Below are 23,546 nucleotides of genomic sequence, written 5' to 3'. Positions count from 1 at the left end.
AGAGGTTTGCAGATTGAAAGAAAAACACAACTAATGCCTTTTGAAAACAGGTCTCTGGATCTAGGAAACTCTTAATTACCAGAAGCAGAGCTTTTCCTAATGATCTCAAATGAAAAATACATCGAAAACCAGAGCAGAGCATGAGTAAAAGTCCAAGTGCTTGAAAACCCAAATTATGATGATGATAATTATTAATATTAGTAGTAATAGTATTCAATATTAATAACAAAATCCTTGCAGGTATACATATAAAGGGCCCCTATTCCTTCATGTTCCTGTGATTTCCTCATGGTGGCGTACAAATAAACTTGCTTACCTTACCTTTAGACAGTCTTACCTGTTTAAGAGGGATGGGAGGGGTCCCTTTAGGTTCCACAGCATCACTTTTGGGACCAGAAATATCTTCCGACAGCTGGTTTAATCTCTCCTGTAAAGAGGGGAAATGTATTGTAGCCATTTTTCCGCCATCCGTGCAGCGTTCCTACAGGCAACAAGTGGAGGAGAGACAAATCTCTATGTTTATTATTAATGTTTTTTTTGTGCAGCACTTTGGTTAAACTTTATAATTAAATGGGACTCTGGTCACTCCAGGACTCTCTATGGCATCACATTAACAAGACTTTAAGACACAGAAACCAAATGATGTAAGAAAAATAAAAGACTTGCAGTTTTGAACTCACAACTCTTTTAAACATTAGTATATGTTGATCCCAGGACCGAACCTATGCCGTGGGGTTTTCTACACGTGACAGACATACAGTAGATGAACATAGTTCATTCTTAATGTACGTCTTCAAATAGTTAGATGCTGTTTGATTTTTCTTTTGAAGAAAAAAAAAACACATATTGGAATGGAACGTTTTGTAGAGAACTATAATTATCGGAGAAATTGGTGAACAGAAAAAACAAAAAAAATTTTTTACTTTCTTTTCTTCTGTCAGCAAATAAATGGGGGGGATTTAGCGTCAGACATCGCTCAGTCCAAGGGCAGACTGAAGTGTTTGGCTCACAAAAAAATAAACTGCATGAGGCTGTTAGCAGATTATGCTCCTAAATAAAGACAACTGCTTTACCTCTTACAATGTTGCCTTTTTTCTTTTTGCCTTTCTGCTTTGCTGTGTTACCCAGACATTCACGATGGTTTGAAGCATGGAGAATGAAGCAGTGTTGCTGGTTTCAGAGCCTGAAAACCTAAAAATCGTCAACGCATGAAACATCAATAAATCACAAAGCATATAAAAAGGGATTTTAAAACTTGCCTTAGCTAAAACAGTAAGGCAAGGTATGACCATATATGGATGATTGCATAGTGCATGTAATGGCTCTATCTGGAAATCTCTAATTCATTATAAACATAAAATGGACTGACAAAAAAAACAAACTACTTTTTAATGGAAATATCTTGAATGGCTCTAGTGATAACATATTGTTACTAAAACATGTGCTGATATCCAAGTTAGTGCCAAATAATTAGACAGAAGATACAACTCTTTTTATTCTCTCTGTATTTGAACCAAATGAATAAAGCTTCTGACTGCAGATTCCAGCTGATTGTATATTGGTACTTTAACCTTTGTTACATGTGTAGTCTTAGTTTGAAATGACTTTTTAGTGCCAGCAACGTGTGAGAAAAGTAACTAGAAACAGATTTGATGGAAACTGTCACATCACTGAGAATTACATTTTGACAAGTACATTACTGTGGAGCAGTTGAACCAATGTGCAGGTTTTTAAAACGTAGAGGAACGGGACACAGGCAAAGCCACTGCATGGCTCATAGATACAAAGTAGGCATCTGTGGTGAGCAATTGCCAGGAATGAGCTGGCATGTGTCAGCAAACATCACATAAACAATGCTGGTCAGAAGGGGAGCAAAACTAGCAACATCTGAATGGATGCTGGCAGCATTTAATGCATTTTTGTTAGCAGCTGTCATTTGTCTCAGAGCTGAATTACAGGTTGAATGTGATCACCATAACCTGGTAAGCCAGACTGATAGTGTGTAGCACTCTCCATTCAGCAAATTGTCAAAGACCTGTCAGATCCATTCGTGGAAAGGAGGGGTGTTCAGCAGAATGTTTTCAGGCTGATTGGGCAAAGCGACCCCAAGTGCCCACCTACCAAAGGTTGGTTTTAGCCAATCACGGCATCAGATGAAAATAAAAGCAGCAGGCGTCATGAGAAACCACAGGAAGGGTAAGCTACTCAAGGTACTTCTTGCTGTTTTTCCATCAAAGATGAAATCGTGGATTCTGACAAAACAGATGTGACAGCAGCAGCTACACGTGGCGCCGCCACATTCATGTTGGTTTGGCTGTGGGCTTGGCAGCTCTTGCTTTCGTCAGAGCGGTATGTCCCGCCTTAAACCGTAATACTGCAACCTGATTGGCCCAAACTGTTTTTGGTTCGGTCACAAACAGTTGAAGCTGGAGCGGTACAATATGAGTTTGTGAACGCACAAACACTACGAGCTTGCGACAAGGTTAGGATCACCACAGAGTGCTTTTAAATCCCTCCTAATGGTGCCGGTTTGTTAGGTCTTCAGGTTACTCAGACACTCTTCATAATTATCTTCTTGTACCCCTCCTGAATAAATAAGCCTATTAATCATTCCTTTATGAACTTAAAGTCGAGCTGGAGATTTGGCCATCACCACTTTTGTCTTTGGTAAGCAGTGTTATTTATTGAGATTTGAGTTTGCCATTTGACAAGTAATGTCTTTATTCTTTGCACCTGTCTGCTCCCTTTTTTATTTGAAACATTTTTATATATTTCTCCATTTTGGTCAATGAAGTAAATATAACTAGTGTGAGCTACTAGGTCCGGGGCACAGTTGTGAAAATGCTAACAAAATCCCTTTAAAACTACAGTTAGCATGCTACGAAGTAGCTGGTAACCTGTTTAAAATAAAAACAAGCAGATAATGTTAAATATAAATTATAATACAGGGAAACTATAGTATTTCCACTCAGTGTTACCGAGCCTTGAATATTTCATATATATGACAACTTGCTATGGTTCCTGTATCCTCACTCATGTGACAGAGAAGTGTAAATTAAGACATTAGTCTTAAAAAAAAGTAACTCTATTGTGAACTGAAGCCTCAGATCCTTCTATTTTTAAGGCAAAATATTTTTGCAGTTCATAAAACCTGATTAAAAGGTGAGACAGCAACCAAAAACAGTCTTCCTGTTTGCAGAATATGGACCCCAGCAGCAGCAGCAGCAGCACTGAATCAGACAGGGATCAGAATCAAGCCACTGATCCTCTTTCCCCCACAGGCTCATCCTCCTCTGGAGACTTTAAGATCCTGCACGATATTTGACTAAGAACGAGCGCCGTCCCAGCCCCAGCTAAACCCAGAGGGGGGAGGGAGGCCTGCGGGAATCCAGATAAAGCCTCACCTTTGCGCCAGAGCCAGTTTTCATTATGAGAAATGACTTACTCTTTATTTGATACCTCCACGACTTCCTACATTTGCTTACAGATATTACATTTCATGACTTGTACATACACTTGAGATCATTTTATACATTTAAAGAGAGAACTCTATTGTCATAATTACAATTATTAGGATAAGTAGAAAGTAGTATACAGTGCTTTTTTTCCCCTGTTTCCATATCTTCCAAAAAGGTTCCAAGAAAAAGCAGGGAAGCCCTTTATCCCTATGAGACGGAGCTGGAGCATTCTTGTGAAATGCATGCATTCACGTTGGAACCGTGGAAACCCTGCAGTTTGGACTCCAGTAATTATAACAGCTCCCCACTTCACCCCAGGCAGAAAACAAGGAGTTTCCTCGCAGACCCAAAGCCGTGCTGATGGGATTATATACCCCTGATTGATGCCTCATTGATTAGAGGAGACGGCGTTGCGTAACGAGACGCTCGCTTTTCACCTCGTGGAACAGGAGGTGCGCTGACGTCGCACCGTGACCTTAGATGCCTGACCAGATAGGCCGGTTTACAAAGAGACGTATTGATTTACACGAAGTCGGTCAGCGAGAAAAGGGCAGGACTTTGCCCCCGACAGTCACACAATCAATGAACCGATAGTTTGGATCTTCCCAAACGTAGGTCCTTTTTCACATGCATGCGATAACGCTCCCCTGTAAGACGGGTATTTGGAGTCCAAAGCTGTGTGGATCTCGAACACTGGCTGGCAATCAAATCCTGTTAAAGCTTCTTAAAGGAGCTGCAGATCTGTTGATCTGGTTGACTCTTGGGAGGAGCGGGAGGTGCTCTTGCAGCTTTTTATGCTTCCCTCGCAATCACATTTACATCATTCAAAAGTTCGACCTATGCAGCAAGTTATATACAGACGATTGAATGAGAATAGATGAGCTCCAGCGTGGAACTGTAAGTTTGATTAAAACAAAAAAACTGTGGTGACGGTTCAAAAGTCCTCAGTTTAGTGCTGATCTTAAAGTTGTAAATGACATACAGCAACCTGTAGAAAAATTCACACCCATCGTCATATTTTTGTCACCTCACAGCCGCAAACTTCTGCGTACTCAGTTAGTTTCCCTGATAGAATAACACAGCGCAGCACATAATTTGCTTCAAACCAGTGTGATCAACTGTTTTTGCTAATTAGTCCCCTAATTAGTAAAAACAGTCCACATACAAGTAATTTAAACTTGGTAACTCTGGAGGAGCTGTCATGATCTAAAGCTCAGGTGGGAGACATTGTTGAAAGGCCAACTATTAGTTGTGCTCTCCCCAAATCTGGCCTTTATGGAAGAGAAAGCCATAAGACGTCCTTTTCCACAAGCCAAGTACCAGATGAGACCAAATGTGAACATTTTGGCCTACAGAGGTAAAAAAAAAAAACTATATGTGGAGGATAACCCCAAAAGCACATAGTTCTGGACATCACGTCCCCAGTGTGACACACGGCAGTGGGAGCAGCATGCTGTGGGGAGGATTTTCTTTGACAGGGATGGACAAGCTGGTCAGAGTTGATAAGAAGATGGATAATGTTAAATACACGGGTAGGACTGGAAGAAAGTCGCTGCAAACGGTGAGACTGGGTCAAGTAGGACAACCACCTTAAAGAGCCACAATGGAATGATTTAACGTCTCATCAGTAAAAGTTTGGACCTAAACCCAATTCAGAAACCGGGGCAAATTTTGATAGATTGATGTTTACAGACGCTCTTCATCCAATATTGCTGACTTTGGGCAAAAAGTTCAGTTTCTAGAAGCCTAAAGCTGCAAAGACACATGCCCCCAAAAATTCGATTTCTACTCGCATCATTTTCCATCGTTTTTTGCAATCATGCCCTACGTCATGTCTGTTCCGCTCTCAAAATCCCCATGAAACACCGTTTGCGGTTGTGACGCGACAAAGTCCAGAAGCGCAGAAAATGGTGTGAGAATTTTTCGCGAGGGCGAACCGTCCTGCATCATCACACAGCTGTCACCAAAATCACCAAAATATCCGGAATGCATACAGATGAATAACCTATTAAAACGAATATACCTTAAGATGATTCATTAGTGCCTTTGGAGGAAAGAGATGATCTTCCCTAATTGGTTGGGCGCCACAGCTCCCCGTGCTGTCGTCTTTATAGCAGGAGCAGAGCCATCAGTTTGTACTTTCCCACTTTATGTGCTGAAGGGAATAAATTCATATTTCTTTCTAAACGCTTGTAACAAGTCCCCAACACTACATTAGAAAGATCTTTATCCTCCATGTTGGCCTTCTCTCTCTCTCTCTCTGAGGTTTGGCTGCCAAAGCAGTCAAGTGCATTGTGCAGCTTAAAGTACTATTATACGTTGTGCTTATGATTGCCAAAGGAACACTGAATGCTATTGCCTTTTTTTTTTCTTTCAAAGCTTAACAATGACCTATTTTAGCTGGCTATACTAAAAGGTATTCATTTCAGCAGGAAAAACAAAATATAGATTAATCACAAACATGATTTCAAACATGCCAAAAAATGTTATTTTCTTACATGGCGAGTTTTGCAATGTTTTTTTTTTTTTATGTCTTTGGTCAGGTGCTGTCAAAGCAGAGGGAGGAAAAAGTTTCACACGCGTCTTGTCAATGAGGTCTTTTCTGTGCAGAGTCCCAACGTTACTTCCAGCTCAAGGTTGTTTTTTTTCCTCCCATCTCGGAGACCTGCTCATGCGATCCAGACGGCAGCTTAGACCGCAACTAACTACTCTGGACTAGCTGGAGACGACTGGAGATGCAGCATCAGCGGAGGGAGCCGAGAGAGCTAGCCGACGCAGCGGAGGCCAAACACCAAAGACAGATGGCTTTCAGGATGACTTTTCAGACCAGAAGAAGACTAGAGATGTCTATGTCAGTCCTAAACAGTCCGCGGTAGTCCAGATCCATGAAGCACAGAAGCCTAAGAGACGGTGCAGGTCTTCGACTTTCCCACTTCGGCACCACCACCAGCTGAAACAAAGAAAAAAAACAAGACAGAATAAGAAGGTTGTACTTTTTGGTTTCGAATGATTACAACGCAACTCTTTTTAAAAAAAGAAAAAAAAAACTTTCTCTACCTTTCTTGGCCTCCTCCTCTTCTAGTTTCTTCTTTTCATCTTCAATGGCCTTCATCTTTGCGTTGTACACCTCAGCCAGCTCATTCCAGTGTGCCCTGTTGTTGTTCAGGCCGTCGAACATGGGCTGGATCTCTTTGTGGAACCTGGAGAACTCCTGGCAAACAAAAAAAGGAACAATGGAAGAGGGTTATTCTCGTCTCGGGCCCTCTTTAGAGAGCATCTTCAAAGGCTGAATGTGTTTCTCGCGCCGCAGCGATCGGGCATAAATGTTGCAGCAGCGGTCCACAGGGACAACGGGCCGCACGCCGTGCGAATGCTCATCAAAAATATCAGCCTGGGCTGAGAAATAGCTTGCTATTGTGTTCTACAAGTTCACAGCCCGCATCCTTTCACACCGCCTCGGAGAGATGAAAGCTCGAAAACACCTCTCTGTAGCTAATAATACCTCTGCATGAGACATCATTGAACTCACTGGCTACTGTCTGTCATTTAGGGATTCTACGTGACAGGCTAAAGGCTCAAAATGTTGTGTTTAGCCCGCTAACTTCACACTTTGCAAAAAAAAATATCCTGAGGTACAATTACAACGGCAGTGTCTTTTGGAATAGCTCTCTATTAGCTTTGACAAAGACTATTCAATTGTAATTGCTGCTTAATAAAACGTTGTGTCCTGATTGCTGTCCCACAGTATGACGCCGCCATCAACGTGTACAAAGCTGCAACGGATATATCCACTATGTGGTTTGCCAAAAACTTTTAAATGAATATCTCAGGAGTTTCTCTCAACAGTGCATTTCTTTTTGACATTAGTCCACAAAGGCCGGATATGTGGAGCAAACGCCTAAAAGTTGCCCTGTTGATAGACTCTCCCACCTAAGCAGTGAATCTCTACAGCTCCTCCAGACTTGCCATGTGTCGCTTTGCTAATTCTCTGGTTAACGCTCTCCTTGCCTCGCTCTCAGATTAGACGAGCAACGGTTTCTTGGTAGTTGTGTCCAACTCTTTAAGTTTCTGGGGATGGATGGAACAGAGCTCTGCAGAATGTTCTTTTGTGAACCAACCCCGCTTTAAATGTCTTTTCTCAGACCCTTGTGCTGCGTTGCCTTGTCTTCACGATGCTGTTTGTTTTCTAACAAACCTCTGAGCGCTTCACAGAACAACCTGGTTTATATTGAGGGTAAATTACTCAGAATGTGACTCTATTCACTAGTTAGGTGAGTCCTGATGGGCCTGGGGTTTTATTTAAGGGTATCACATTAAGGGGGGGGGGGGGGGGGGGGGGTAAATACAATTACTTTATTTGTAAAAAATAAAATAAAAAATATTTAAAACTATGTATCGTTTTTTCTTCCACCTTATTTGTTAATTTTTATAACTTAAATATGGTTAAAACTTCAAAAGTATAAGTTCTAAAGGGTTTTAAAAGGCACTATAATGATGCTTGGGCAATTATTGAGCTCACTGACAATTTTATGTCTGGGTTATTTAGCCTGCTTGATTTAAAACACGTTTGTTTTGTTTTTTTTTGCCAAGAAATAGGCTTTTCAATTATTTACTGTGCTGTTGAGAAGGTGTTTAAACTCGACAATCACATACACACACTACAGAGCTTTGCAGCTTGAGAAAACCGCTGAGCTAAAGAGTAAAATCGCCGCAGAGTACATCGTAACGGCCTTCTGGCTTTACGGGTGGGTTCAGATTCAACCACACACGCTCTCTGCTGCAAAACAATTTTCTTTTCTGTCACAGCGTCCCACTTTATAGTTTCGTCTTTCTAAAGTCTTTAAGAGACGTGGAGGGGCAGTGGAGTAGTGAGAAACAGCTTACCTTGTAAACAAATGAGCACACAAAGTCGATGAAACCACATTGCATCTTGGGTAGCTGTTCGGCGCAGTTTCTGTCCATCATGGGCTAAGAGACGGAGGGAGAGAGACGGACACAAAGAGGTTTTCATGCGTGGGAAAGAAAAGGAAGTAAAGTCTATTAAAGTGACGGAGAGGGAAAAGGGGAAGACGCCTGAGGGGGGGGGGTGCCAATCTTACAATTGGCTGCTGATCCAAAACGGTTCTCTCCAAATCGCCCTGTTCCCAAAACTCAGCCGCCACCATCAGAGCCACCTGGAAAGAAAGCGACACACAGATTGAACTAAAGCTTGAAAGCGGAATAAAAACGCACGAGATGAAATGAACACGTCTGACTTTAGAGGCAGCCTGGTGAGGGCCATTTATCTCCAGGCCCCCGTAAAAACTTAATACCCATCTGTTAAATATGCAGCTTCGTGCTGACCTTCTTAAATTACTAATAAAAGACCAGATATATATTCTCATAACCTGGAAAAAAAAAGTGCAGGACGGCAGAAGAGAAGCAACGCATTATTTACGGTTGAACTTCCCTTGGAGGCTCACCTTGCTCTGCACCTCCCAGGGTTTGGTGATGGCTGACAAGTCGCAGCCTGTCATCATCATGGCCCTGGAGGTGAGAAACAGACAGTCAGTCAAAGCAGGGCGACGTCTTGGCTGCCATGAATGGGATTTCTGGCCGCCCGCTGCGTCAGGAGGCTGCTCGCGGTGGAAACAAGGGCAGACTTTTTCTTCAACAAACATGTTTCGCGCTTGAAAGAAAAAAGTTGCCTACATGATAATTTCCTTCCTGATGGGGTTGTTGGAAATGTAGTTGATGGCCTCCTTTTCTTCCGCCATTGGTTCTGTGGCATTCACAATGTTCTGGAACATGGTTCTCTTCCTGCAGGCGGACACGGGGATAAGGTAAAGAGTTATCTCAACAGGCGGACTATAGATAAATATTTAGCATAAATTTGAAGTCTTTTCCGTTTTGCAGTTTCAAATCGTACACACTTTTGAAGTTGGGAAATGCCCCTTATCCCTAGTGTTAAGTATGGTGGAGGATCTGTGATGCTGTGGGCCTTATTCTGTTCCAAAGGGTTTTAGAGATGCATTAAACACGTAGTGTTATAAGCTCTTAGAAACCCTTGGAGATTTTAAATAAAGTTCCCTAAAAAGTTTTCACTTTTGGTTAAATCAACAAATAGTTTATCAATCGCAGGATCAGCCTTCCTCCATCCACCGCTCCATCTATCAGACTTAGATCCCATACAAGATCTTTTAGTGTGAGATTACTTTACTGAATGAAAAGGTTAATGCAGTTTAAAGGTTTTAACAAATCTTTACCAGTGCTTTGGAGGCGGCTGTAACCCTTTAAGAAAATGCACAGAAAAGATCTACAAAGAATTAAAACAGTACTGTTGAATGAACTATAAAAAAACAACATAGAAATTCCCAGTGCCCCCCCCCCCCCATTTATTTTCTTTCCAAATTAAAATTTGACAAAAGACACTGCGGAAGACGCTACGGTAGTAAGGAGGCTTCTCTAGGGCGGTGCTGAAGGGAAATTATGTATCTCGCCTTAATAGCGGGTGAAACATAAACTGGAAGAAAAAAAAAAACACTGATAGGAAAATAAATATAGAGGCAATTAAGCATAAATAAGAAGATTAAATAAAAACAAACATTTGAATAATAAGATATTGAAAAATAACCATGCAATAAATAAAATGGTGTATAAAATAACATTTTGGTATATTTGCACATTCTATACACGTTCCTAAGCAGCCGTGAAAAGTCTGAAAAAGTATTTGTCTTCATCATTTTCTCTTTGGATAAATGTGGAAAAATTTAAATTGATCATGAAGAATATTGAGTTTAGAAAAAAATAATTGTTGTGGTTTTATATTGTTTTATATTAAATGTACATGCTTTATCTTTGATTTACCACATTTAACATGCACATTGAATGCACACACTGAAAAGGGCCATTTAAAGACCTATTCGGACTCTGGAAACAGTAAATTTAGGTTGAATAGTACCTGTGTTTTTTTTATTTGTTTTAAACTGCTACATAATTCAAGTGTCTGCATACCTTACATGACAAGCCCAAAATGTAGTACATTTTGAAATAGAGGTAATCTAAAAGAGCACAGATGCCAAAAAAGGAGCAGTCATATACCACACTCCAAAAGTCAGAGGTCAATCTCAGCACCCTGCTTTGGCATTACATTAACTTTTATTTAAAACAGTTCAGATTTTATATATATATATATATATATATATATATATATATATATATATATATATATATATATATATATATATATACATATATATATATAGTGTTGTAAACCATGTAGGAAGATTGTGTTAATTCAGATTTTTTTTAGAACCTACTTGAAGTAAAGGGCCAGATCAGTGGCAATAATGCAAACATCGAACAAGTGCTGCACTGTCTCAAACTGACGCTTCTGCAGATTGCAGAAGATGTTCAGGTTCTGCAGTGGATGAGAGACATAAAAAGATTGGTCAATGTAGGTTCATACTGTCACCAAGAACAATGCGAGTCACTTATTTAGTTTCCGTCCATGTATTCACCTCCTCTCCCATGAGGGTCTTACTGTACTCCAAATGGTGTCTCTCCATGATGGAGGAGCCATGAAGTTTGGCCAGGGGAGATGCACTCCTGCGGATCGATAAAAACAAAAACCGTGAGAAAACAGCTATCCCATTGTTCCCTCATAATAACAAAAGTCTTTTTTTTAACTTGCTTTGTCTGGTAGAGGTTGTTTGTTCCTCTGTGGTCGATATCGTGGCAGAAAGCAGCAGCCACCATGGCGAAGGCATCTAGATCCGAGTAGTACTTCCTCAGTCTCCCTGTCTGCAAATCAAGAAGGAGCACAGATATGGATGAGGGTGGTAGCCTCAGAATATGCAGCCATGCATAACATAATACCAACGGCATTACCTGCAGTAAGCAGAACATGGTGTGGCCTACATTGAAACCATGCCTCCAGTTGTGGTAAGTGATGGAACGGTACCCCTTCCTCACAGTATACATCCACCTGGTCAGCGTCTGGGGGAAAAAAAACAGTTTAATATTTACATTTTGAAGCGTTTTAGGCAATGCTACAAACATTCTGCCTCCAAAAGACCCAATTCCCTGCTTTCCCTTTGGTTTGCTCATAAAAGTTTACAATAGAGTAGGCATGGGCCAGGTACGGGTGTTTCTTCATACTGTCCTATCGTTCAAAGTGGAGACGCACCAAGATATCAGATTCTGAGGAAAATTGAACAATTTTCAGCTTGACGAGCTGAGGCCACCAACTCAGATGTGATTGCTACCGGTGCTGAGGACAACCCTCTTCAGTGTCGGAGTTATTACTGAGAGAAGAACACTCAAAGTCAGTAAATATCAGCGTTGTTGAGGTGTCTAACAGTGAAGTGAGGAACACAGAGACTTAAGCTCGGTTATTTTAGGAATTATAAATTATTATTTTTTTTTTACAACATTTTGTGAGCAAGAGAGAGAGAGAGCAATCAGATAACAGGAAGGCTGAATGGAGCACAGCAAAGTAGCTTTGTGTAATCCTTTTGAGACTTCAACCTCTGTCTGTCATAGATTATCCTGGATTCTGAAAAGTTGGCAGCCTTTTGGAAGTCTCAGACTGAAGGTAAGGATTTGCATTCTTGAGGGAACGCAGACGGAGGCTGCTGTCTTAGTGCTGACCCGGCAACCAACACTAATCACCAACACAGGATGCTGAAGGCAGTTAAACACGTGAACCCAGTAATCTTAGAAATATGTTAAGGTGCTGTCGTATCTTCTGGTATTCAGAGTCCTAAAGAAAAATTGAACATTGGCCTCAGATTCTCTGGCTGTATGGATTACTGCTGCCCTTCCCCAACCTTTAGGTGCACACTGCTGGAGAGCTGGCTGAAAGACGACTCTCGCAATTATGTTTTTTTTTCTTTAACATCTGCTTGTTCAATAACATTAATGGTGCTGGAACTAAACTCATCAGTTTCATTAGAGTAACACTGTTTTGAAGTATATAGTTGGTAAAATTTGAGCAACATCTAAACGTTCGACTGCAGGCTAGCTACTAACGCAGATAGCACAACTCACAAGTCAGTTACTATCAGCTTGTTATACTCCCAGTGTTGCAGTATGATGATAACAATGACAAAAAGGTGTATTATTCTGGGCTATAAGCTCTTGATTAATCACCACTAAACTCTATTTATGCATGTTTGTGCCACAGCATGCCTATGTATTAAAAGCTGGTGTTAGAGCTAACATTCATCTAACTGCAATAACTGGATTGGGATTTGGCAGCACTCGAAACAAGTCTTTTTTGTTTTCTCTTTTAAGTAAAAACAATTTGATCCTTTTTGGTTTCTATTTTTGTGTTAATACAGTGAAACTACCAGGATTTTTCCCTAAAAAAAAAAAAAAAAAAAAAATGCAGTGGTGTGAAACTCCTAGGCCTGTCCATCCATATTTTTTTAGTGATTTAATGCTAAAGAAACATTTATCTTACGGAAATCTTGACAAATGAAGACATGATGCCGATCCAGAGGTGTTGAAAACTAACGAGACCTGGCATATTTCACAACTATACCTTCAGAAACTAGATTTCAGATTAAAATATCCCTTATCCGAAAGGCATCCAAGTGCCTTGTTAGAGCTGCTTCATCGTTGTAAAAAAAAAAAAAACAATAAAAAAACAAGCGACAGACTGGGTGACTCACTTCTGCGGGAACTTTAAACTTTTCGACAACTCCAAGCTCAAAGAATATGCGAATGCCAGCTTTAATGAGGCCGAACTCTGAGACGGGGAAGTCGCTGAAGCCGAACGAGTACAGATTCTCCCCGTCCACGTTGTCGGCTGGCGGGCAGTTGGCCCTCTGAGCAGAAACACAGGATGCAGTTAACACAATGACTCTTGGAATAGAGTGGGACAAAAAATAGAATTAGATTTTGACTGAAAAACAAGGATAACTTGATAGCTAATAAAAAATAACACAGCAGGAATGCACTGTAGGAAACCAAGTTGTTTGTCTTACTCTCTGAAATTAAATCAGACTGAACGTTTCTGTTTTAGGTCAGTTAGGATGACCAAAATTATTATTTTTTAAAACAAATCCCAGAATAATAAGAGCAGGATCATTTAAAATTAGTCTTTAAATTCAAACGTCTACATGGATCATTCTTGGTATTTGGCAGAATCTCCCTCTGGGAGGACAGTTTACTGGAGATTAGCCTAACCGAGTCAGGTTCGTTGGTCTCCTTGCTCGCAGTCTTCCACCTCTGCACAAAATTCTTCTATTGGACTGAGAAGAACTTTATGATGGTCACTGCGAAAACATTGACTTTCTCTTCCTTAGACCACCTTGTAACTAATTAGGCGGTATGATGAGGTGGTATTGACAATTTAAAACGTACATTTTTGCCTGAGCTTTAATTTCCTAGCTAATACCTTCAGATTACACTGTAATATTTCCACACAACGTTCTTTCCTAATGACTCTAATTATCTTGAGAAGAACACCAGCATGATGCTGCCACCGCCGTACTGCACAGTTGTTAAAGTGCTTTCAGGTCTACAAGCTTTCCCCTTTTGGCTTTTGTCATCATGGCCAAATACTGCAATTTAGTTTCCTCGAAGCAAAGATGGCATGAAAGCCCTTTGACATTAAGGTATTTGTCTCTGAACGGGTGCAAACTGTCATCTTGCTTCTTCATATAATGGCCACTTCATTGTTGAGTGCCTTTTGGGCCCAGTTCGGTACAGTGCTGTGGATAATGGCCCCTAATCACCTTAGGAATCACCATCGGCTGGTCATCTCCATGTTGCTTATACCATCAATGAGGTCATCTGAAAATTGTACAGAGTGCTAATTTTTCTTCCTGACATCATGGTGGACTTCTATTAATTTTAATGATGATGATGTCAGATAAGGAAACCTAACCTCGGTAGGTTTTAGGTGCTTCCTTCAAATACAACCACAGGTTTGTCTCCATTAACCTCGAATGTTGTACATAACTCAAAGGACAAAAATAAAGGTTAACTGCTTTCTTCTGTCTGTACATGTTTGGTTTCCACTGTAATAACTGTACTACAGGTTTCTTGAGATGAAAGGACACATACCAGCAGTTTGTACATCTCCTTCTGGTCACAGTCCTCAGGGTCAGCATCGAACTTCTCCTTGGTGTTCTGGTTATGAAGAACATTTCACATGACATTTATGTTCTATTTATCAACAGGCCGTGTCGATTAAGAGACCTTTAAAGCATAGGCCTCTACTTATTCACTTGATGAAATCGCTCAAAGCCATGTATAAAACCCTTGTGGCATTTTTTTTTTTTTTAAATGTTAGTTGCCAGGTAGACGTTTAATAAACCTGACCTTTTAATAGTCCTCTAAAGCTTCTGATGCGAAATTGTTTCTCAAAAGGCAATTTCTCAACGCTTTCCGATGAATTACTGCTGAAATTGCTTCTTGAGCACACGCGAAGGCAGCCAGAAATGTTCACTTATGGAGAGAAATGTCAAAGAAAGCCACGGCGGTTACCGACCAGAATGGACTGCATCTCGTCCGTGGTGCATTGGGTCTGGTACATCAGCATCTCCTGGGCGATGTCTTTCCTCCACTCCATGCGGTTCAGCCTGTCGTAGGTGTCGCAGTTCAGCACCGACCACCCCAGGAACTGCGTCAGGGCCTGGTTCAAACACAACAGGAGAGCAGACGGACAGAGTAGTGGGCCCTCCAAACAAGAAGAAACGTGGGAAAAAAAAAAAAAAACTCCCACAGAATCCGTACCTCGGTGATCTGCTCGTCGTGCTCGTCAAACGGTTTGCCATCCTTCCTGTTGTAGAAGGTCGCGACGCCCACGATTTCTTCCTTCTTGTTGACGATGGGCAGCGACAGGACGTTCTTGATGACGAAGCCCGTCTCATCCACGGCCTCTTTCTGTAAAGCACCCAGATTCCAGTCAAACCAAGGCTTTTCTCCCCTGTTACAGAAATCTGAACACAAATGAATGCGTCGTTTGTTCAGTCCGGCCTTGCATACCTGGAAAGTGAAGTAATCATCTGCAGCAACATTCATCATGTTGCAGATCTGCAGACCAAGCACACGGAGACACTTATGTGAGCTGGTTCGACGGGAACTAAAAGGTTAGCACCTAACTTTATCACGCGGTCAAGTGAAAAAAGTCAAACACCCTGTTAAATACTCAGTTCTTTCAAAAGAAATGTTCAGATGGTGATGTCTTATCTTTTTTTGATTATTACCTGGAGATGATCAAGCTTTCACTTTTCACTGATTAAACAGCAGAGATGTACAAAACAGTTTTCTGACTGTAGAAAAAGGGTAGGTAAGGTACATCTAACAGCCAGTCTTCAGCTCTTTAGATGATATAACTTCAGGGAGAGCCTTCCTGTAAGTCTCTGCCAGACTCTCCTGTCATCTGAAGGAGGTTTCCACCACTCCTCGCTGTCAGCAGCGAGACGTTTGAGGAGTCTGCTGTATGTAAAGTCACCTAACAACATCTACTCGAGCTCATAATCTGGGATTTGGCTCAGCCCGGGACTGTTTCTTCCTTTTCAGCCAGTCCGTGATGGATTTACCGGCGTCTTCCGGATCGTTGTTACAATGCAGGGTCCAGCTCTGATTCAGCTTGAATTTTTCTGCAGATGGTTATCCTATTTTCCTTGAGTACCTTCTCACACAGGGAATTAATGGTGAGCTCCATATTGGTGTACTGGCCCAACAATTTGCTCAAACAAAACATCCCCAAACCATGACGCTTCCCCTCCATATATCACAGTTAGGACCAGGTTGTTTTTCCGTGGTGCTGGATTGGGTTTACGCCAAACATGTCCCCTGTTCTGGCGTTAAAAGGATTCAGTGCCAGACTCATCGGTCTGAACAACATTATTCCAGAAGTCCTGCACTGTGACTTTATCTAGCAATTCCCTAGCAAATTTCAATTAGGTCCTTCTGTTTTTCTCAGAGAACAAAATCTTCCTCTTCAAGCATTTTTTTCTGATTGAACAGGCACTTTTATACGAACAGAAGCAAGAACTAGCTGCAGGTTCTGTGATAACATTTTAGGGTTTATTGAGTCTCTTTGCATCTTGCAGTGGCTTTATACCGTGTGTATAGCTTTCTTCTGTATATATATATATATATATATATATATATATATATATATATATATATATATATATATATATATATATATATATATATATATATATTGTTTTGTCTGCACCATCAACACCAAGTCAAATTCCTTGTAAGTGCAAACCTACTTTGCAATAAACTTGATTCTGATTCTGATTTCAGGTTTAATTTTCTTGGATGGCGGTGCTTCGAAGATCCTCCACCCTATTGTACATACAGTTGAATGACTGATTTCAAATTATTTTAGAACTTCTTTAAATGCATTACTAGACTTATAAGCTGCTTTTTATTTAAACATTTTAAGTTGTGATAAATGTAGGGGCGCCCAAAATTATTCTTTACCAGAAATTGCATTTTTAAAAGATGTTTTACAGAAATACTTAAATTGTCTATTCTTATTTTGTTATTTAGATAAATCAAATATATAAGTGTTGTTAAAACTAATATTTAATGTCTAAATATGTTGAATCACAGATTTTCATAGGGTGTCCTATTATTTCTATCTGTTACGTTACGCTAAATTCCATGTTCACAGTTTTAGAATCGGACGAAAATAGGTACAATGATATAAATATCCCAAAATCTAAACAAGCTATGTCAAAACATAGTATTTAAATTAGCTTTTTCTGTTAAATACAGACAGTTGCGATTATTATGGAAACCTGATCATGATGTCCGACTTTCTTTAACTGAGAGTAATACAATCAGCTGCTAACTGTAGCAGGTGAGGTTTTTATTGTTCCGATAAACGTTGATGTGACTTACAAAGCCGTTCTCTGCCACGTAGGTTGGCAGTCCGCTCACCAGAGCCCAGTGATCTGCAGGTGGACCCCTGGGAAAAAACAGCAGAAATGTGAAAATTGTTAAACTGCCAAAATTGTAATATTTTAGGTTTAAGAAACCGCATTGGTTTAGCTTTAGCTGAAATGTGTTGGTTAAGGCCACATTGTTGCATAAATATGGTGACTATGGCATCCCAAGAAAAAAATCCAAGAAAAACCAACTTGTTCAATATGGATTTGCTTAATCCCATATTGAAAAATAAGAAAACATCCATTATAAAATTCAGTTCAGTTGGGAGATAAATCCCACATTAAGGAATAACTGTTTTTTTTTTTTTTTTTACAAAATTTCCAATTCCCATAAATGTAACATAACTGAAACATATTTTATGCCTTATAAAAAACAATATCTCCCTCACATCATTTTTGAAAATAATATTATACACACAGGAGCAGTTTTAGAAACATTTCCATCCACACAAACCTGCACAAATGCGCGACTGAGCGTTGTTATGAACATGCCAGAGGCATAGGGGGCAGTGTATCGCAAAGCTAAAACCTATGTCAGCCAATCAGAATCCTTGAAAACAATAGCGACGTTGAACGACATTGTGACTCCGTATTGAGAGGGAGAGTCGGTGTTAAACAGCTGACCTCCAAGCACTCTTTTTTTTTATTTGCACCTCACCGTGTTGGAGCAGCCGGGCTTCTAAAAATAAACTGTAAAAAAACACGTTTATTAAAAAAAAACGTTTACAACGTTCCATGTATGCTTTTACTTTGAAGTCTCTATACCGAGGCAAAGACAGAAAAGGCTTTGTGGTTGTCGTATAATCAGTCGGAAAAAAATAGAGATACCGTAGAGTTCGTAGCAGTGAATTTTTCCAGTATAACATTGATTAGACGCATGTTGTAAATAATTAATCACAACAGTAACGTAGAAATCTGCACCTCTCTGACAGCAATCACTTTTTTACTCCACTGTATGGCTAAGTCTATGAACAACGGTCGCACATGTGACGTTAGCGGCGTAGTATTTGTCGCAGATTACGATTCCCTGGACCCTAAAAGTCATGTTTTGTCATCTAGGCTAGAAAACATAGTTTTTCATAAATCTCTGCTTTGGCCGGGGTTTTCAGAATTATTCGTTTTTACATGTTTTAAATGTATCCGTTTTCCCGGATATCTGCCTGCGGGTGGACTAGACTAGGCCTTACTTTGTAATTTGATCAGACGGTGTAAAAACTCTTAACTAGTAACCCACAACTTTATGTTTTATTGGAGTAAACCTGATATAACACAGAGGCCCATCTTTTGTCAAGAGGTCACCTAAACCTGTCCACCTCTACAGTGAAAGCAAAATGAATGACATAAGTTTCAAACAACTGAAACTTAATACAGTGAGACAAGGGCCTAAGATTATTGTGCAGCCATGGATGGTGCATAAGGAAGATGAAACAGGGTTTATGCTACAGCAGAAAAGATTACATTATTTAAGGCATTTTGTAAATTATTGCTCCACTATTTGTGGAGAGGGCTTTGTGTTGAGACATTCTAAATATATAATTCTGCAAAAAGGTCAGTTTTCTCTCAATTTTTCTCAAAATATGAGTGGATTTGTTGCATGTAGTGAGTGCTGCTCACGGTATGACTTTGATTTCTTCTTTGGCTTCTAGGAGGTAGTCAATTATCTTGTAAAAGTTGATTTCCTGTAAATAAGATAGATTTTTTTTTTTAAGCCGGAGATCTACACACTTTAACTATTTTATGAGAAAAACAATATGTTATCGAGGGAAAAAAGGGAATTTGTCACCCTGCCGTCTGGTGTTTTCGGTCCTTTATATGGCTCCACGTCTCCTAGTTTCACAGGCCACTCGTCATAAAACTCCTACAGGAGGGAACAGAGAAAAAGATTGCAGACGTAAAATCCGGTCAATAAATAAATAAATAAATAAATAAAAAAAGAAACCAGCAGTGTTCACTACACCCACCTTTTCTTTGGTCATGTCCAACAGCCCCACTGAATAGCGCTCACATTGCAGATAGGTCCTCACAGTGTAGAGAGCTTTGTGGAACTGTCTCTCGATGTCTGTCAACTCTTCAAAAACTTTGCTGGCTGACCAGAGCAGCACCTGGAGCCAGAAAAAAGCAAAAAAAACAAAAATAAAAAACATAACATCCTTACAAGCTTTACATTGGAAAGAACTTGCAAGTGACCCAGGGAACCCATGAAATGGGTTGCGGGTGTTGCGCTCACCTGACTCCTCCTGGACTCCACGTTGAACATGTAGGCTGTGTAATACTGCAGAGCGATGACTTGAGCAAAAGTCATGTATTTATGGAAAAGCTGTGGACCAAAAGAGATGACAGCGATTTACACACAGCCACAGAGTCAAGACGCTTAAAAAAACACAAAGCAGAGGACAATAAATTCATTCAAACAAGCAAAGACGTTTCTGTACCATGGAAACTGAATTGTAGATGTAAAATGTAATAAATCTTAATAGAGCTATTCTCTATAGGCTTTTTTAAAAACTTTTCATTGCTATTACAAAACTGATATTGATAGTCAACACATTTTGTAGGTCTTGGCAGGGGAATAAGATACGATCATGGTTGAACGGCGGAATTAAGAGGTGCAGCATGTTCCTTCCTTAATGCTACAAATCAATATTTTTGAATTTTTTGAAATGCAGCAATGTCTTCCAGAGGAGCTAGCACATTAATAATTCACCAGAACTTTATAAAGTAAACATTGTTCACATCTGAGCTCATTTTATTCCAGCTGAGATGATTCTTCATGGATGTAGAGATACAGGTGAAAATATTGTAATACAGCCTGCAGAGGAGCTGTTTTTTCTTCCTTCCTTTCTTTCTTTCTTGGACTGAATGCTTACAGGCATTCATGCCACCAAACCAGTCAGGTCTGATTGGCTCCTTTTTGTATAATAAGAGGGCTTTTGTCCTCTACTGTTACAACGTAATCACTTTTTTCCTTTTCTTTTTTACACCGTTTTCTTTTTACCAGCACCCAAAATTGAATGATAAGAATCAAATGCATGTTACAAAAAAGAGAAGGATGTATTATATGGTTTTAAATTCATCAGCATCCAACGCTCAAGGTTAGCCATACCAGCATTCCCCTGCTCTCGGCCCGCATACGCAGCGATGCACTGATCTTACCTTCTCATCCTCTGGAGTGAACGCATCAGCTCCTATTTTGTTAAGTGCCATCATGACTCCGAGACAATCTTTGTCAGCCATTATGGGGAAGGTCAGCATGCATTTGGTCTTGTATCCAGTCTGCTTATCCACAAAGTCGCAGAACTTTGAATTCTGGATCGATGCGGGGGGAAAAGGAGGAAACGCTTGAACGACTTTCAGACACATCAAAAATTTAAAAAGCCATTTCCAAGCAGCAGCAACAGTCACACATGTCAGTTTAATTTATACAGTTCAAAATCATTTGTTTGGCCAATAAGAGACCTATTATTTTTTTAAATATTATTCTAAGGGTTAAACTGGAACAATAATTTGAACAGTAAATAAAGCATTCTTTAAGCACAGGGCCTTGGCAATTGATTTGTTGCATTTTGAAGAAAAAAGAAAAACAGGAATAAATATTACAAAGAAGCTGGACATAACATTCATTTCAATATAATAAATATTTATGACAAAATTAAGTTATGAAGTGAAGCTACCTACTAAGTTTATTTATGTAGAATTATTTTGCAGTGCAGCTGATTACAGTAATCTCTGGCTGATTGAAGACCTGCCAAATCCTATATATTATCTTAAAACAATAAAAAGTTAAATACAGTTTAATGTAGTATAGACAATGGCAATTTGACGGAAATGCAGCATCTGTACCAACAGATTAGTAGTTTGCCAGAAAATTTAGTGAAACAAATCAATTAATTCATTAAATAAAATTAAAATGATGATTACAAAATAAAATGTTAATGTGAAATAAAACTAATGTAAAAAAAATGGCAAAAAAGCTAGAGTTGGAGTTGACAGTTCTTTATTTGTAATAAATATTTGTAACAAAGTTAAGCCAGAGTTTGAAAATCCCAGTTTATTTCCATCCCTTGCACAGCCAGTCCAAGGCATAAGCGAACTAAGACCAGTTTGCAATATTATTTCTCATGCTTAGTTGAGATTTTAAAGTTTCAAACTACCTTTTAAAAAAAATCTGCCTATTTGTAGGTCTTGTCTTGCAAGCCCAGCCACATATATTGGCCCCTGCTTTATTCAAACATTGTGATGTAAATACTTAGATTTCACCATTTATTTGCTGCTACTTATTCAATAATGTGAAGTGTCTATTTGGGGGTCAAGCAAGACAGATTCTGTATTTAAGCCACTTAAACATTTGGCTAATTGTTACACTCAGAAATGTAGGCATGTGGATTGAACAAGGCTGCACACTTAAGTTCGATTTAGACCACATACAATCTTGGGCCGGCTCTGTCCTTGGCTTCAGTTTACCGTGTAATTCTTTAGCTGAGTTTCAAAGTGAAATCTCGCGAATCCCATTATGTAAGTGAGGCTATAATTATTTATAGACAAGCCATAAATAAATACAGTCCATACCAGGTGAACGTAAACAAATCTGACTCAGGTTTAGCTATTTAGGCTACATGCAGTTCTGGGAAAGATTAAAAGATATTGGCAATTTATTTCTCAAACAAGCCTTTCTGTATGTGCGGGAGGCAGTCTATTCCAGTGTCGGTTGAATTCCAACACAAGAGGTGTCAGCGTCCAATCCTGCAGAGTCAGGGCCCAATATATCAAATACCCAATCGAATAATTCAGATTCAGATTTATTTATTGCTCCATGGCAAAAAAAAAAAAAAAAACAGTCACTTTCTGTCACATAATCTTTATGTAATCTTTATAAAATATGTCTTCTGTTTTAAGAAATTCAAACAAAAGTTTTATTTTATCTTTATGTAATCTTTATATGCTTAAGGTAATAAGATATTTTTCAACTCGTATTTATCTACAGGTGGAACCAGAAGTTTACATAAGCTGCATAAAAAGACACATAAGCTTTTATTCACTGTCAGATATTAATTGTGAATAATGGAGTATTTCTGGGTTATTTTGACCCTTTCTGAGTGCAATAAGAGGATTTTTTAGTGCATGTGCTTAAGGTAATAAGATATTTTTCAAGTATTTCATTTTCTAGTATTATTTTTTTTTAATTTACCCACCCAAACGATAATATTATTTATCCCTTGTCGTGGTTTAATCTAAAGCTTCACGTGTACTTCTGAGAGCATTCCAGAGTTTCTTAACCCCTCGCAGCCCCTCACCTTAGAGATGTCCGGAACATTTTGCGGCTTCTTGGACGTGGCCGTGTGGCCCACTATTCCCATGTCGGTGGGGATCACGATCTCGCTCTGCGGGTTCACCAGGTTGGCCTCGTACTTGGACGTCGGGGTCACGTCGAAGAGGGAGGTGGAGAGCTCGGGGATTCCGTTCCTGGAGCGGCAGACGTAGTAGCTGGCCCTGTCGGCCTGCAGCAGGAGGGTGACCCTCTGCAGCACCTTGTGGAGGCTCTTCTCCATGCACGCCTGCTTGTGCAGCTCCTGGACCAGCTCGAAGATGATGGCGGCCTCCTGCACCGAGTTAACATCCTTAAACGAGGCCGTGTCCTTGATGTCGAGAGTCCCCGAGAAAGCCGCGGTCAGGGCCTCGGCACGCAGCTTCTTGTCAAAGTACTCTTTGGCAACCTGCGGGTTGTTCTCCAGGTATTTCTCCACGCTGTCCTTGTCTGCCATTTTTTTGGTTTTACCTTAAGTTGCGTCCTCTCTGCGTTACTCCCTTTTTTTTTTTACCAAAGCATCACCTGAAAGAAAACCTGACTACTTCGACACAAGCTGTGTTCCGGTTGCTTGAATGGGTCTATCAGCGTCCCTTCGTATGGACGTGCATTCTCCTCCTGGGACGCGTCCCGTGTCCGCCGGCAGACAGAGAGGAGCAGAGTGCGGCTTAGAGGCTGAAAGGATCAAACTCGCCACTAATTAACCTGACGTCAGGACATTAAAACCCCTGCTTTAAGCATCCTTAACCCGCAAATCCCAACGCTGATCATTTCACATGGGCCAATCCTACCAAGCCCATAAGGGAGAGTGAGATGTTGTCAGGTAAGATGCCCGGTTGAACACCTGAGCTACGGCCGGCCAGCTTGTTATCAACGCCA

General features: G+C 40.1%; 1 protein-coding gene across 1 annotated transcript; it reads right to left on the bottom strand.

Annotated features, from left to right (window-relative positions):
* Positions 1–3,421: 3,421 nt before the first annotated feature.
* Positions 3,422–23,345, bottom strand: pde6c (phosphodiesterase 6C, cGMP-specific, cone, alpha prime). Its single transcript, XM_021307905.2, has 22 exons — positions 22,657–23,345; positions 20,519–20,671; positions 19,593–19,682; positions 19,327–19,467; positions 19,149–19,223; positions 18,980–19,044; positions 17,319–17,385; positions 15,438–15,485; positions 15,186–15,335; positions 14,941–15,084; positions 14,514–14,579; positions 13,115–13,270; positions 11,328–11,435; positions 11,131–11,240; positions 10,958–11,045; positions 10,757–10,857; positions 9,150–9,257; positions 8,921–8,984; positions 8,558–8,632; positions 8,343–8,426; positions 6,516–6,669; positions 3,422–6,408 (listed from the first exon to the last, which is right to left on the bottom strand). The coding sequence occupies exons 1-22, from the start codon at positions 23,122–23,124 to the stop codon at positions 6,359–6,361; spliced, it is 2,565 nt and encodes an 854-aa protein (XP_021163580.2). The 5' UTR covers positions 23,125–23,345; the 3' UTR covers positions 3,422–6,358.
* Positions 23,346–23,546: the final 201 nt, after the last annotated feature.

The sequence above is a fragment of the Fundulus heteroclitus genome, chromosome 10, assembly GCF_011125445.2.
Source record: "Fundulus heteroclitus isolate FHET01 chromosome 10, MU-UCD_Fhet_4.1, whole genome shotgun sequence".
In the NCBI taxonomy this organism is placed as follows: domain Eukaryota; kingdom Metazoa; phylum Chordata; class Actinopteri; order Cyprinodontiformes; family Fundulidae; genus Fundulus; species Fundulus heteroclitus.
Note: the sequence above shows the minus strand (reverse complement) of the source record. Positions and strands in the feature narration are given on the sequence as shown.